The following is a 16,235-nucleotide window of genomic DNA, read 5'->3' as shown; positions in this document are numbered from 1 at the left end:
TATTCTTTCACTTGTGTTTCATAAACTGAAACGCTATAGCGTTTTTGTTGGCATACCAGTTTTAAATGTTACTGGTACAGCTGTACAGTTTGTATGGGAATCTCTCCTTACGGCCTATAATCAGAATAAAAAAATATATTGTGCTGAAAATTGTGAATCATGATGATATCTGAAAAGAATGTTGGGTATTTTGTCTGGACCACCAAATCCCATGTGGGGAGTGTTTTCTCAGCAGCTGTCAAAAATATACCACCAAAATCAGGAGGATGTCGTATCATCACATAAAATATTCCAAGGTGTCAAATGTCATTTCAAAGTGAGCAATGATGAAGCAACTGCCAAGTGCAGTAAACCCCCTTCTGTTTCTTTTAAAACCTTAAAAAACAAACCTATGGAGAAAGCAGTAAAGTAGTAAACTGAGAGTCAAACTCCACCTGTGGTTACATACTTTAAACTGTGCCTGGACCCTTTGCTGGCAGCGCTTGACATTATCCTGGAAAGAGTCCAATCGGAGCATACTTGGAGGTTGAAATTGAGCCAAACAGTGGGATCAAATTGAGGACTAAGCATCATGCAAAGAGTTGTGCAACATAATCCTACATTTTGCACCCCATCTGGTGCGTCCTAAATCAGCCAAACACTACGTAAAAGGCAATATTTGCTTTTTACTTTTATTACCTTATGTTACTTTTATTCCACTTCCTTATAGAAGGATGTATTCACAGAGGCAGCAGAGTGATGGAAGGCTAGGGAGTGTGGTTGTGTTGTTTTTTTAGATGTAGTGTCACAAAGACATCCCTTGGAGCAACTTCTGACACCCAGGCAATTATTGGTGAGCTTTGCAGTCTGTTCAGAAACTTTCAGCAACCCCATTACATTACTGTAATTATCTTCAACCTCTAACATGACGACAAAATGCTATTCTTTGGCGGTATGAGGGTCAAAAAAGTTTTCAAAACGATTTGCATAATAACTCCTCACAGTATTGTTGCTGCCTGAAATTGGATCTGGATATTTTCTGTGATGCAGAACCAGACAGGGAAGATTGTTCCTCTTGGTTACATTAACTTCAAATCTTTTTGATTCTGACAGCTCCTTTCATGTTGAGTGGAAAGAGCGATTTTCTCTCATAGATATTATCCATCGAAAGTTGACAACTCCTCTTCAGATGGAGTGTAGAGTCTGCATGTACTTCTGTGTAATCATAAGAGCTTAACTTTTAATTTCCACCTAGTATAAAAGTCATAACTTTACCCTTTGGCTGAATTGTTAACGCACACTATTTTTTTCTGGGTGGGGGGCAGAGAGCATACAAAATGCCAATACCTTAAAACGTTTTTTCAGATGCCAACCTCAGGGAAAGAAAGGAAGAGGTAATTTTGGGAGAGGTGCTTTCTCAGTTTCCAAACTGAGAACTACCTGCTTACAATACAACCCAGACAAGTCTCTGACATGTAAAACTAACAAAGTGTGTAATTGTTTTACTCCTCCAGCTGAACCTTAGCCAATTGATAGTGTTGACAGGAAAATGGCGAACAGGAAAACATTGTCTAGATAAACAAATTAAATACTAAGGCATCCGTGCTGAAAGGAAAAACTGAAAAAAAGGAAAAAGAAATGACCGAATGAAACACAGTTTTGTAACAGCACTGTGTGTGTTTCCTTTTTCCACCTCAGGTTATGTATAAATACAGCCTAAATACTTAATGAACCTTGAAATTCTGAGGTGTTTGTAGTCCAAACGCAATATTTTTCAGTGTCTCTTCCTTCCATGTTGCTGTAGAATGTTGCCCTGTGAGAATACTTGAAGAATATGAAACTTATACAAACAGAAAGACAATCAAATTACTGACTAAAATGTATTATATTCTTCTTTCTCGCAGGACCTCCGGGAAAGCGAGGAAGAAGAGGCCGCAACGGAGAACCTGGTATGCCTACAAAGATCACTGATGTCTCAATCCAGAAACATTCAAGGAATAATTTCGGAGAACATCAGCAAATCATGCTGCAGTTACAATCATGTAAAAGTACACTGTATATCTTTGGAGGCCAAAAAAGGTTATAGATGTGTAATTTGTGGCCTTGTGGTTTCAGTGTACAGTTGGATTGTTTCAGCTTCAGTTGCTATAGAAACACTAGATTTCACAGTCAAACTGGGAGATGGTGCAGTTTGGGAAAGTCAAAGTGATGCCCAAACTTGTTGAAGTTGATGACGTCCCTGTCTTAAGTTTCGAGACACTCTAACCCTCCAATGCTGATCCTAGACATGATGTAGTTAAGTACAGCATATATAATAGTTGTTTGACTCCACTACTTCAGCAACAAGTTGTTGTAATGCGTCCAGGATATCCAGTCTCCCCTCCCTCCTCCCACACACTCTCCTGAGCTGACTCAACAAACTTGCCTTGGCCGTCTTGAGTATCTAGGAGAAGGACTTGTTGTGCAGCAAGAACATGCACATGGCAAGGAGCCGCATCCACACACCCTTTGCCTGATAGTGGAAGTGATAATGGGCTCTGGAGTGTGGCAGCATTCCTGCGTTGAGAGCACAGTGCAGCAGAGCGCAGCCAGCGCTTTGGAACAAAAGTACTGCCCTTGTAAAAAGAAATTAGAGAGACAGGGCAAAGCAAGGTCCCAATTTGAAGTGAGGTAGAGTAATAAGGGAGCGGTTTGGTTTCACAGCCTAAAAAGCAAACAGTGAGTCTGTTAGGGGAGAAAAAAAAATACTGGCGGTTATACAACTAAATCCAACCTCTACTTTCTAAAGTTACAGGAATCAAATCCAATCAGCTGTTATTTGAGTATCAAAGATTGTATTACTTCTTTCAATTTTTTTGATTTAGCCAAATTAATTTCAAATCCCACTGTGGCCATGTTCAGCATCTTGAGATGTGGATCAGTGTGGTGTGCGGCTCTCTGCCTCTCCTTCTTTCTGATTTACATAGTAATCCAGTGTATGACTTGAAAGCCAAAGAAGATCACCAAAAAAAAGGGAGAGAAATCAAATGACAGACAGACAACGGTTCAATGTTCTGGTTGGCTGCAGATCTGAAATACTGCCAGCATTTGTTTATACAGCGCTTAACTTCCAATAAACATCCACCATGCCAGCATATTTCAAATAGCACCATTGTGCAAAGATCGGTTTTTCTCTTTCTCTGGCCGACCAAAATGTGAATGGCTTCCTCTTGACAAATCAATTGGAAACAAGCAATCAGAACCCACTCAAAATGTCTGGACTGCAGAAGCACAGTGGTCTATTAAGGGAAGACAATAGGGAACATGTGGAATGACAGACCTTACCATTCTGTATAATAGCCCAAATTACAGTACTAAACAAGGTTAAAGTATGTGTTCAAACTAGACAGACCTAACTACCTGAGAGAGTGCTTACCTGCCAGAGAGACTGTTTTATTAAAGGTCCCATATTACGCTCATTTTCAGGTTGATACTTGTATTTATGGGTGTCTATGAGGACATGCTTAAGTGCTTTATGGTTAAAAAACACATTATTTTCCATCTGAATTCACCCTCTAGCTCAGTTATTTCTACTACATTTACTGTTTGAAGGTGTTGGCAAGCATAAAAAAACAATATCCTGTGTGAGACTCACAGAAGCATTCAAAGCAATTAAATTTGGTGGAGCCATGCTGCATTATTTGATCCCAGTGTCAAATGGTATGTACCTGTTCCACAGGAAGAAAATTGTTTATGAGACATTATTTATACGACTGAAAAAATCATTCCTTGACGGGCACCAGTGTGACGTATTCTGCACTGTAAGCCTTCTTCAAATCCAATTTCCCTCTTTTAAGTTCTCTACACTGGTAGATGTGAAAGGGAAGCATATTTAATTCATGATTTGCTTTAACCAAAAGTAAGTAAGCCACAGCAAGTTTCCCCACAAATTCATGGTGAGCTGTTTTGCAGTTTACTCATCTACAAAGGCAAAGGGAAGCTTTTGACCAGACTTGGCTGCTGCAACTTACAGAGAGAACAAATAGGAAAAAGACACACTGATATTTACCTATGCATTAAAAATGAATGGGATACTTCATTAGGATGTCTGTCTGTGTGTTTACCAGTAACTTATGGAAAGGAAAACTGTGGCATGACAGTTTAGGATGAAAACGGTTTTGTAGCAGTGAAAGCAACACTCTGGAAAGTGTTAGAAGTTCCCATCCATATTTTCCTGACATGAATAATCAGCTCTTTTTTACTGATGAACCTGCCTTCACAAAAGGAGGAATTGATGCTCAAATTGTGCCGGTTGAGCAGTTTGATCTTACAGTTGTGCATCAGCAACAATGCCTGACTCTTCTTAAAAAAGTGACTTTGAAACTCTCTTCTCCTTTATGCCCTGTTGGAGCATAATTATCACTTCTACCATGGTGTTAGCAATCACAGACCCAATACAGTGCCTCTCTGGTCAGTTCAATAACATGACAAACCTTTGGAGGAAATGATCAGCGGTGCCAGTGTAGGAACAGAAAGTGAAACCCTCAAAGTTAGTTTAATTTTATGTGGTTTATATTTCAGCACATGTTTTTTGGTCAAACTAAGGACATTAAACCTGAGAATATTTACCTTGGAGGTGGTTATGTGTTTTGCAGCATATTGCACATTTTTATCACATAATTTCTATGATTTTACTTGACTACCAGTTGAAAAGTTTGTGCCGAGCCATTGGACACTGCGAGACATGTCAAAAAACACACAGTGCAGCAGGTTTATTAAAAGCTAAGTGGTCTACTCTAACTCAACGATCCATAAAACAATGCTACAGAAGTGCAGCCTAGTGAGCCTCAAACACACAGCTCCTTAAATGCTCCAGCTGCTGGAAAGATTCACACTTTCCCCTGGTCATGAAGAAGAACAGTTCAAGGACATAGGACTTGTAAAGAAAAAATAATCCCTTTTTTCAGGGTTAAAGCAGCTGGGTACCTTTTTAATAAGATCCTAAGGACCTAAAATGATTTGCAGGGCCCTGAAGTGTGTTGGCTCACACACTGCTTTGAGCAGCAGTAATTGGGGAAAAGACGAGTGTCACCCCACGAAAACGTGAGAGGATTTTTTAACAAGCGTGCAACTCCTAGTCCTAGTAAAGTTAGTGCAACTTACAAATGTAAAATGTGATCACCAGGTCTGGTGACCATTGCTGCCTGGATGTCACATTTGTCACAATGTTTTTGTTCTAGGTAGAAATACGGATGTGATTTCGGGGGCTATACAGAAGTGGAATGTCTTTGCTAGTCAGTAAACACATAGTGGAAGAGATGCATCTTTATAAAATGTTCTTTCCCAAAGAAAAAAAAATCTCATCTTAATTATTTGGATATGTGGCTTTAGTGGAACATTGCTGATCTGAGTCTGTTTGATCGCTGATTGAAAACACACTAAGTATTTTTTCCTTTCTCTTTCAGGACCTCCTGTAAGTATGCCTGTTTCCCATCTTCTCCAACTGTGATTGCCATGTGAAGGTAAAAACCCCAACAGCAAAACATGACTGCATGATGCAGTCCAGCTAATATTTATCTCTGTTTGAAGTCAAAAACAATTTGCATGAAAGGGAAATTGTAGCTTAAAACGATCATGTCACATTTTGGGTAGTATTTGTGTATTGGGTATCTCCACAGTACTGTGTCAGCGCTGAAGTATGGTCCGGCTGAACGAGTTAACATTTCAGCTATAGCAGAAAAAACACTCTGGATTGTTTCTATTTCTTTAAACCAATCACAGTCGCACAGGGCGTCGCTAACCCTGGATGCAGCGATGGTGCTCTTACAAAACAGATAGCAGAGATACTGTAGCAGCAGGGGAGGAGAATGCTGTTTGAAAGACGTGCCGGATTACAGGCTTATTACTCACACTGTACAGCAGTTAGACATACTACATTTTCGTAAATAGACGCATTTGGTTTCTTGCAGAGTTAGATCAGACCACTTATACCACACTAATGTCTATATGTTAAGTATGAAGCTGCAGCCGGTTAGCTTACTGGCATAAGGAAAGGAAACCAAGGCAAAAAAATCAGCAGCTCTAAAATCTTATCATCACAATGAGGTTCCCAAGTAACCAGAGGAGTTTCCATTTAGTCTTACTCTTCAACTGTTGCCGTAAAAAAAACAAATTGTAGTTTCGCACATTTCTGTATGGATTAAACAAACAAGATATAACATTTTATATCCAATCTATGTTTTCCGCCAACTTTACCGCCTTATACCTTGTCGACAGTCCAAGCAAATAAATTTCTGGTCTTACTTTTCACTTTTGCTGTTCTTCCTCTAAAGTACCTACTTTTTTAACCGCAGAGTAACCTTAGACAATCTGCTTCCTGTTGACGCTGGCACACGTGCCCAGTATATGCAAATGGTCACATGATATGTGTATTCAGACATGTAAATATGGATGGAGGTTTTTTGTGATTCAGACTGATACTGATAAAGCCTTGTGACGACGGAGATCGTTTTTATTTTGGAAATGTCATTTTAGAATGAAAACCTTAGACATACTGAGCCAGTCTAGCTGTTTCCCTTTGCTTTTAGTCTTTATGCTAAACTAGTTTAGCTTTGGTATATAGACACTCTTGGTAAGAAAAGTATATTTCCAAAAATGTCAAACTATTCCTTTTAAGGATGAAAAAAAATATGTTAAAAGCTCTAAAGAACAACAACAAACTATTTTTACAATTGATGTAAAAGACTTGATGAGATGATTATGACAAATTTGTAACCAGAAATCTCTGTTATACCACACAGTCTGACTCTATTATTAAAATAATCCTTTCATCCCTGCGTCCACCTAATAAGGACCCTTGTCCCTGTCATTTGGGCAGTCTGGTTTGTAATATCCTAGCTACCAGCCTCCATCCCTGCCAGCTCCCTGCACTCAAACAGATTATCTCACCTCATTACACTGCCGGCTGATCACAGATTCACGCCCCTTAACAGATGGAAAACTTCAGTTTCCCCAGAGATGAAGACAAACCCATACATACATAAGCACAGGGGATTGTGACAGTTCACTGTATAACCGGGTCAAGCGGGCACTGTATGTGTGTGCGCTGTTAACATTATTCATAGCCCAGAGGCAAGTGTGATTGAAAAGGTATAATAGTGTGTGCCGACTGAGCTGTAAAAGTTGTAAGCTAATCCTCGGAGCCTTCTCAGACACACTAGCTCCTGGGGTTCTGGGACGTAAGTAAGTGCAGGTGGTCTTACTTTTCAGATTCCCTTGCCAGGCCGTACATCTGACAAATAAAATCATACTGTAAGGTGTCTTAAGAGCTGACTGAAGCCCAAGAAGGGTTGTCTCCGAAATGTTGGATTTGCCAGTAAATGTATGAGGAGACTGTTTTCTCTCTCTGGTACTTTGGGGATTGTTCCTTTGGGTGAGATATAGTAAATCCAGTGCACAAACAGTAAGTACCTGACGATGTTCCAGTTGTGGCCAGCAAATCACTCTCTGATGAAGTCATTATAGGAAGCAGAAGGTGCTGTAAATGTTTGGAGTGCTAGTTTTGCTGTAGGAAAGGCTTCCAGGTTTACGAAAGGCTATAATTTTACAGTACAGACATAAAAAAAAACTGAAGGCTGACTGCATTTCTAAAAAAAGGCTTCAAAAAAATAAAGCTGATCTGACAATGACTCACCCAATGGTCACCAAATCTGTTTCAGAAAAAAAAAAAATCCTGCGGCAGCTTCTTTAAAAAAAGAGACAGTAGTAAGTGATCTCATGTGGATCATGTTGGAGCACAAAGGGTTCCAGTGACATCATCATCCTTGTGAGAGGTTAAATACCTGGATCTCAGCACCAGATAGTTGGACCAGTCCCAGCCTGTTGCGTACATGAACTGATGAAGCCTCTTGGATGAGAGGTGAAACGTCTTCCTAGACAAATAACCAAGTCCAGTTGCTTTTGAATGAAATTGCTTTGGGGATGATCTCATGTGGTTTCTCATCTGGTATGCCCACCCGTGGGATGGCAAGGGACATGCTATGAATATTCATCAGCTCTCTCTATAACTCCGCAAACACTGTGTAAATTGTACACAGCCCTCTGAGCCAAACAAACCAACCACTGCTGAGGCCATTACAGATCTCTGGGACCGGTTGCAGAGACAGAAATAGAAAATAGGTCTCCTCAATCAAAACTGATCAGGAAAGATCGTCATTCACGACTCACGATCAGTGTGTAGACATGGAATAGTGATTTGCTTTGTTTCCATAATCTTTTTTCCATTGCTTGGGCTTTTGGGGGAGCATGGGGATCATGGGGTCAGTTGTCAAGTGACGTTAGGCTGGATGTCTCTTCTTGTCTTGCAGACAGAATGGAAAACTATTAATGGAGACATGTAACATATGAGACAAGGTGATATTTAACTTTTGCAGCATTTACAAGAAAAGCATTTGCCTCTTCTTGCCACTGAAACCAGATAAATGTTTTAAGATTTATCATGTCTTCACTTCACATTTTTTATCTTCTTTCCTCATCTTTCTGTGGCTCTTCAAGGGCAGTCTGTGTCAAAACATCAACCCCAAGCACCAACCACTGTGTGTGCACACCATTTAGCACCAATCAAGCATAAAACACCATCCCTGAGGCTGCACTTGAGTACCCACTAACACCACCCGCTGACTGTACTTTTGTAGCACAGACTGTATGCCATACTAAATTAAAATTATACAGACGGAGAAAGAAACTAGCCTACTTTAAAATCTGGTTAGAACGAAAGGGAATTATCTGACCATGATACAACATTGGAATATCAAACCCACTTCGGGATGCCTCTGCACCACACTAGAGTCTAAAGCCAGGCCAGCTGAGTACAGCACATGAGCTCTTGCAAGAGTTCAGCCATGTTAGCAATGAGATAAATAATGCTGGTTGCATCCATATCTTTATTTGACAAGTAGTATCCACCTCTCTGCTCCAGAAGCTGAGATTCCAGAGATTTGCAGGTTGAGGATGATCTGTCACAGCGTATGAATTATCCAGCCGTGTTACAAGGATTAGAGGTAATGTGGGGGTGAAGCAGCAGAGCCCATGCGCCCTCAACCCTTCATGTTATGCACCGCAGCTCCACACCTGTTAATAAAACATATTCCAGCTGGACTTTGATCACTTTTGCCCTACGGAAGTGGAGAAGGCACCAGTTTATCTAAAGAGAAACTCTAGTTAGAGTTGAAGGAGCCCCTGTGTGCGCCGATGTTGTGTTAATTTAGATTTATTGCTACGTTGCATGTTGTGAATTTGAAACAGCAGATGCCCTGAGAGGCAAGTCAGATTTTTTTCTGGTGATCCGTTCCCTAAATCCATAAGTATTCTCCTGTGTTTAGGACTTAAGAAAAGGCGAAAAAAAGTCACAAAAACAGGAGAGTAAACAGTTGTCTCTATCAGATAATAGATAACCAGAAAAAGAAATCTCACTTGCCTCTCATGGTTTCTGTACAAAACAGAAAATTCCAATTTACAGTTTCACATCAGAGCAGGGACACAGAGGCTTTGGCACTGAAGAGGCCCACCGAGAGCAGCAAGTGGATCTATCTGACATGACAGTGTTTATTTGGGCTCGTAAGGGCAATGGTGCCCAAGAACGCCTACTGGCACTGCATGTGACAACATTAAGAGTTTGACCTTTTTAGATGTCAGTCTTCTGCTCATGCTGTGCCCATCAGCACTCCTTGTCTGTCAGCAAATGATGAGAGGCAGTGCTCGGGCCAACCGTAAGCTTTACTCAGTGATTTCAAGCAGTCAATAGTGCGTATTAGCTGGCTGAGCAGGCTGAATACTCATAGGAGAAACTGACTGGCATTGGCGTGGTTGGAGAATAAGCACTGTATGAATGTGATGCACGCAGATTAAGAAAAAGCTTGAAAAGCTTTTTGATTGATAGGAATTTTCCTCCAACTCATAACATCAAATGATGAAAAACGTAGAGCTGCCACTTTGTGGTTCTAATTGAATCAACAGAAGGAATGAAAGAAATACTTTTCCAACTGGAACATTGTCCCTTATTCAACATATCACATCCAGGACAAGATTTTGTGGGTCAGAAATTTGCTTACGTATTGTGCAGAAAAAATTGGCTTTTTATGGATACAATTTTTGGTTAAAGCTGTTTAAATGTTTCCCCTCCTCAGGAATGACGAGACCTTCCCTGCCTGAGATTGTGAATTAGTATCTCCTCCATGTTTAATTTGCATCTTCACGCTCTACATATATACACCACACACCTACAGTATAACCAGTCACACAGTTTCAGTCTCCTCAGAGTCCCCGCTCACACAAGAACAGCCATCACATTACAACAATCACACTCACTCACAAACACATACACACACATTAAAGTCATTTTATGCCGGCTAATTGTGATACACTGTGGATATGGGAACCAGATGCCATTCCCAAGTCAGTTTTCCAGTGTGGTTTTCCTATCCCTGCCTAACCTCCGCATTCAGATTCCCCCGACAAGCACCAGCCTCTTGTGGTCGTCCGTTCCTGCCCATTCTGCTCTGATTACTCACATCCCTGTCCTCCATTAGTTTCCCGCCTTGAAAAAAGTAGTTTCCCCATGGCCCACGATAATATGATTGAGAGTTCCCATGCATAACTAACAGATGGAGGTGTACATTTATTTTTTTACTGGATCTCTTTTGCTCTCTTCCAGATTTGTGCATGTCTGAAATTGGGTAGATTTCACTTACAATGGTGCACATAGAAGGCTTTTAACAGTCTGCTTTTTGCAGCAAATGGCTAAACATGCATTTCCTAGTTGCCTTCCCAATATTTCTACTATTGCTTTGGTAAAATTCCTAATATTTATGTATCCAGATGGGATATTTCAACTTTGCCGGGCAGAGAGATTATGGGAAACGTGAGAGAATGAATGCCTTTCTAAGAATCACTCCTAAACACACCTCATTGCTCAAATCTTTAAAGGCAGTGTTACACATTTTTGGAAAGATGTTTAAAGGGTTAGTGAATATATTTTGAAGTTGAGTTGTATGAAATACTTATCCATAGTCAGTGTATGAACTACAGTAGATGGCGGCCAGCACAACCCCAGATTGTTGAAGTAGAGGGGAGTGCTAAGTATTGCTTTAGACAGCTAAACTGACTTGGCCAGATGGATTGATTCTCATTTGCTCTGTCTATCTGGGAACTCTCATTTGAAGATCTGTTGGGTAGGGGCGAAAATACTGGTTGCTGATTGGATAGACCATCTGTCTATCACCAACATACGGGCCAAATCAACCAGTCAGATCAACAAAGCGTATGACGTGCTTACAGCATCGAGGCAAAGCACAGAAAGTGAACAACATGTCGGTAAAGGATATTTGTCGTTTTACTGGATTGCAAATTTACTGATAAAAGGCACAATTACAGGTTCCCGGTCCATATTTCAACAGAAGGATCCAAGAGAAAAAAGAGTTAGCGAACTGCTTGCTCCATAGTTGCACTCAACTCATCTGCCAAAGCTGCCATGTTTACACTGAACAGTCGCTTCTCGTTGCGTCACACCTAGACCCGCCTCACAACCAACGCTGATTGGTTTGGTCGCTTGGGCAACCTTCTCCAAAACTTCTCCGCCGCACGTTACCAGAGTGATCTGTGAGTAAAATATAATGCATCTTGTGAGACGGATGGTCTCATGAGGCTAGTGGAAAGCAGCAGTAACAAAAAAGAATTAACCACCTAAAAAAAGACCAGTAAAAAAAAAAACATATCAGTCTTTCCTATCAGATAGCCCTTTCCTTTTTGCAATACATTGTCTCAACATCCATGTTTCTACACCTAATTCTCAATCTGCAAAGGATAAGCACATAAAGGCATCCTCATGTTTCCCCAGTGAACGGCATTTTGTGGTTCCTGTCATAATCACTCATTTTTATTTCCATAAACCGTCTGACAAACAGCTAAAGTGCGCCGTAAAACAATGTGCCACATAGTTTCAATTTTAAATCAATTTAAATTTTATTAATAGTGCCAAATCATTACAAAAAGTTTTCTCAGGACACTTTACAAAGTAGGTATAGACCACACTCTATGACTTATTTATGATTTACATAGACCCAACAATTCCCCCGTAGAGTACGGTGGCAACGAAAATCTTCCCTATAACAGGCAGGAACGTCAGACAGACTTAGCTCTGTGGAGGACGGACATCTGTCTTGACCGGTTGGGGAGGAAGAAAAGAAGAGAGAAAGAGAGAAAAGACGGACAGATGGACAGAGAGAGACAAAGACAGACACAAAGACAGAGACAGACACACTTCCAGAGATGCAAGCAACCACAAAGTAACAGTGACTATAGTGATGGCTAAAGCAATGTGAATATGACTTACAAGTTATGGCAGAACAGCAAGAGACAGGCACAGCTTGAGTGACAGAACATGGCATTGATAATATTTATGGGTGGCAAACATGGAGATGAATTAGTTACATGCATTAATGAGACATGAATGATACAGACGCACAGGATAAAAGCTCAGAGTATCAGCAGCAGGATTATCCCCCGGCAGACTAGGCCTATAGCAGCATCATTAAGCATGACAAAAACATCTTAAAAATAACAACATAGCCAAGGGTTCGTAAGCCCTAGCTGTAAGATTTAATCAAAAAGGAAAGTTTTAAGTTTACTCTTAAATAAGGGGACAGTGTCTGTATTTCGAATAAGACTTGGGAGTTGGTTCCACAGGAGAGGAGCTTGGTAGCTGAAGGCTCTGCCTCCCATTCTACTTTTGGAGACTCCAGGAACAATAAGTAACCCTGCATTGTCAGAGCACAGCGATCTAGTCGGTAATACGGTACTATGAGCTCTTTAAGATACGACGGAGCCTGACCAATAAGAGATTTGTAGGTAAGGAGAAGGATTTTAAACTCTATTCTAGATTTTACAGGTAACCAGTGCAAAGAGGCTAATACAGGAGAAATATGTTCTCTTCGATTTGTTTTAGTCAGTACACGAGCTGCAGCATTTTGGACCAACTGGAGACTCTTAACAGACTTACTGGAGAAGCGTGAGGATAAGTAGTTGCAATAGTCCAGCCTAGAAGTAACAAATGCTTGGACTAGCTTTTCTGCATCTGCAATATGCAGTCCTTGTCATTAGTTTTATGTGAGAATCGAATGACATATCCTGGTCAAAAATAACACCCAGATTCCTTACTGTGGTGCTGAAGGACAAAACAACATCATCCAGAGTAACAATATCTTTAGATATTGAGTTTCGGAGGCCTTCGGAGACAAGTACAATAACTTCAGTTTTATCTGAGTTTAACATCAGAAATTTTATTTACTTAATGCAAATTTGAAGTTTAGCTAACTGATCGGTTTCTTCTTGTTTGATCGACAAATATAATTGTGTATCATCAAGCATAGTTGTGCTTATGCATGGGAAAACAGAAGTTCTACGAAGTGATAAAAAATATTCTAACTTACACTGAATGGATCAGTACCTCATACAACCCCACTTCAAAATATGCATCCCTTTAAGATTTATACCAATCTCACATATATTTCCCCAAATTATGAATTATTCCTTTAAGTCAGCCAAGTTAAAAGTAACCCAGAATGTTGTGAAATGTGGAACTTTTAGTTTTACTGTGTGGCAAACAGGATGCATGTCTTTACTGTATGAAGTGCATAAGTCAGGGTTTAGTCCTCAGACCCTTTTTTCCTCAGGCCGCCCTCCCCACTTCTGTGGTGAGCAGCACTCCTCACCTGCCCCCCTCTTGACTTACTCATTCCCTTACAACAATTGGTGCCTGGAGGATTGCTTTGCTTAACTTCCTGTGTACACGCATGTTTATTAATATTGTGTAGCTGTGTGAGAAAACCGTATGCCCATAAAGAAAAGGTTGTAAAAGCGGTAGTTGTTGGCCTGTGCTTTCAGAGATGCCAGTGCTCTAGGGTGAGATGATTGGATCCATGTGGCCGGTAGTTCGGGCTATAGCAACTGCTGCCAGCCCATTTGATCCAGGTTCTACAACGCGGATATGAGCTCGGTTTGATGGATGGATTTTCTGGACCTTGATACTTTTAACAGGTCACTGTGATGAAAAGGAATGTAGCCGAGGCCTGACAGAGGTTACATGCAAATCCCCCGTTCCTGACTTTTTGCAACTAGTTGGATTAGGTAGATGGCTTCACAAGATCATATCAGCAGCTTGCAGCCAAACCCACAAGAATTACTTTGCTCGTCAACAACAGCTAAAGCTATGGACGCGAGCCAGCCCCTTGCCTCGTGCTGCACAGTCTGTGGAGCACAGTCAAGCTTTCATCCATCATGTTTTAATAAATTGTAGAAGAGTAGGAATGTGAAGAATGGATATTCAGTGTCTTCACTACAGGAGACATAGTAAATGTGATAGTAGATTGAACTATTTCGCTTTGTTAATAACAGGCCTTTGAAAAAAGGACCTTATCCTGTGAATAACATTGTAACATTGGATTTATGTGTTTCAGTAAATTTTCAATCAATCAGATTATAAATCTTATCTTATCTTATCTTAAAAAAGACAACCAATTTTCCATACTAAGGTTAACTGTGTGATCTGAGTAAAAAATAACTCTTACTAGATATTTATGTACTCAATTAAGTTCTTAAAACAGTGTTTCATAATTGATCCAATGATAAGTTGCAGAGTGACATCTTAGAAGGACAAATATTCTTTTTGGCATAAAATATGAACCTAGAGAAACCAGATCATCCATTCTACAGTAGATATTGGTAAATGTGAGTTGAAATACGGGGGACTATACAAGCACTTAACTCAGGCTAAAATGAAGACAGTCTGATAAACACAGAACACATGAAAATCTAGTTATGCAATATTTTCCCGTCTTGATTATCAGCATTGCAGGAGCCACATATGAAACGCACCTCAGTGCCAGAGACATTTTATTGAACATCATTTACTCTTTGCTTGTAATATGAATTGAAGTAATTTACATTGTCACATTTGAATTGCAATGTTCATGTTGCTTGCGGGTTTGGCCTAAGTTCCCTTTGCCTTTTTATATTTCCCTACAGACCTTTCCATATTTCCCCCCCACTCGGTTTTAAAGGTGGCAGGGGGTTTCCTCTTTTTTCATAATAACAGCTCATTCAGGCCATTGCAGGAGACAGTGGTCACGGTTTGGCTTAGAATGAGAAGCCAGACACGTATATGAAAAAGCTTAATCGTGATCCAGTGGTCCACCATAAACTCGACAATATCATGCACACAGGATGTTCTGTTACAAATCAGCTCATGATGGAAGTTTGACACAAGTTTGCCCAGCGTTAAGCAGCAGAAGATGTGAGGCTTAACATCAGCATGATATGTGTCATTTTCAATAAGTGGATATAGTGCTTCGGCTTTGGGGCAACTGCATTCTGTTCATCACCACATGACAGACATATTTGGTATTTTTAAAGTCACTTATCTTTTTAAGCAGTTTTCTGGGAAATAATTGTTCCCGACCCTACAGTAACAGTGAAAAATGTCTCTCCACCAAATTCACAGCTCAATCTAATATGCACACGTTTAAAGTAACAATGTTCTCAGCTCCTATATAGCAATAGTCTGTTTAAGGAGGGTTGCAGGATTAAAATCACCCTGGTTCCCTCGACAAAAAGCTAATGGTATTTTTTCATTTAATTTTGGATGATTGCAAAATACCAAGCAACCTCACACTGAAGAAACAGCTCCAGGAAGGCAGTGTGCCCTGGCAAGCCGTCATATTTACCATACAGACACGAAGGTGTTATCAGTCTTTTCATCTAACTCTCGGCAAGAACATGCATTGTTTCCCAAAATGTTGAACAATTCCTTTGAAGAACATTAGTTTGTAGTTTTTGAGATATGCATATGGCCGTTCAAGAATCCAGTGTAGTCTGAATGTAAAGGTATAGTGTAGAAATAGATGGCCAATCATGTTCAAAACAGCAACGCACAGTGAGCAAGTTTGATCAAACAGAATCAGCCTGATGAGCCGTAGAGCACCTGCTGGATGGCTGCTTTTGAAAAAGAGCCAGAGCAGAAGCAGTAAAAAGATGTTAAAAGCATACACAGGTGCTGGCTAGAACCCTTCCTTAGGGCAGACTGAAACCACAAAGCTGCAGAGATTGCTTGACAAATAGACACCCACTGCAGTTCTACTGTAGTATAGTTCACTCCTTTTGAAATAGTCTTTGCAGGAGAGCTGTTTAATAGTCTCTATAAAAGACTTTCACTGTACTGGCTCAAA

General features: G+C 40.3%; 2 protein-coding genes across 2 annotated transcripts in view; one reads left to right on the top strand and one right to left on the bottom strand.

The window, feature by feature from the left end:
• The window catches only part of rpl34 (ribosomal protein L34), a 189,308-nt gene that overhangs the window by 91,267 nt on the left and 81,806 nt on the right, over window positions 1–16,235 (bottom strand). The window lies entirely within an intron of this gene.
• col25a1 (collagen type XXV alpha 1 chain) overlaps window positions 1–16,235 on the top strand; it is a 158,594-nt gene that overhangs the window by 82,139 nt on the left and 60,220 nt on the right. Inside the window, exon 3 of the mRNA XM_083937553.1 lies at window positions 1,884–1,936. Coding sequence (XP_083793679.1) covers window positions 1,884–1,936 — 53 coding nt within the window. The remainder of the gene's footprint in view (window positions 1–1,883; window positions 1,937–16,235) is intronic.

This window comes from Echiichthys vipera (genome assembly GCF_963691815.1).
Source record: "Echiichthys vipera genome assembly, chromosome: 22".
In the NCBI taxonomy this organism is placed as follows: Eukaryota; Metazoa; Chordata; class Actinopteri; order Perciformes; family Trachinidae; genus Echiichthys; species Echiichthys vipera.
Note: the sequence above shows the minus strand (reverse complement) of the source record. Positions and strands in the feature narration are given on the sequence as shown.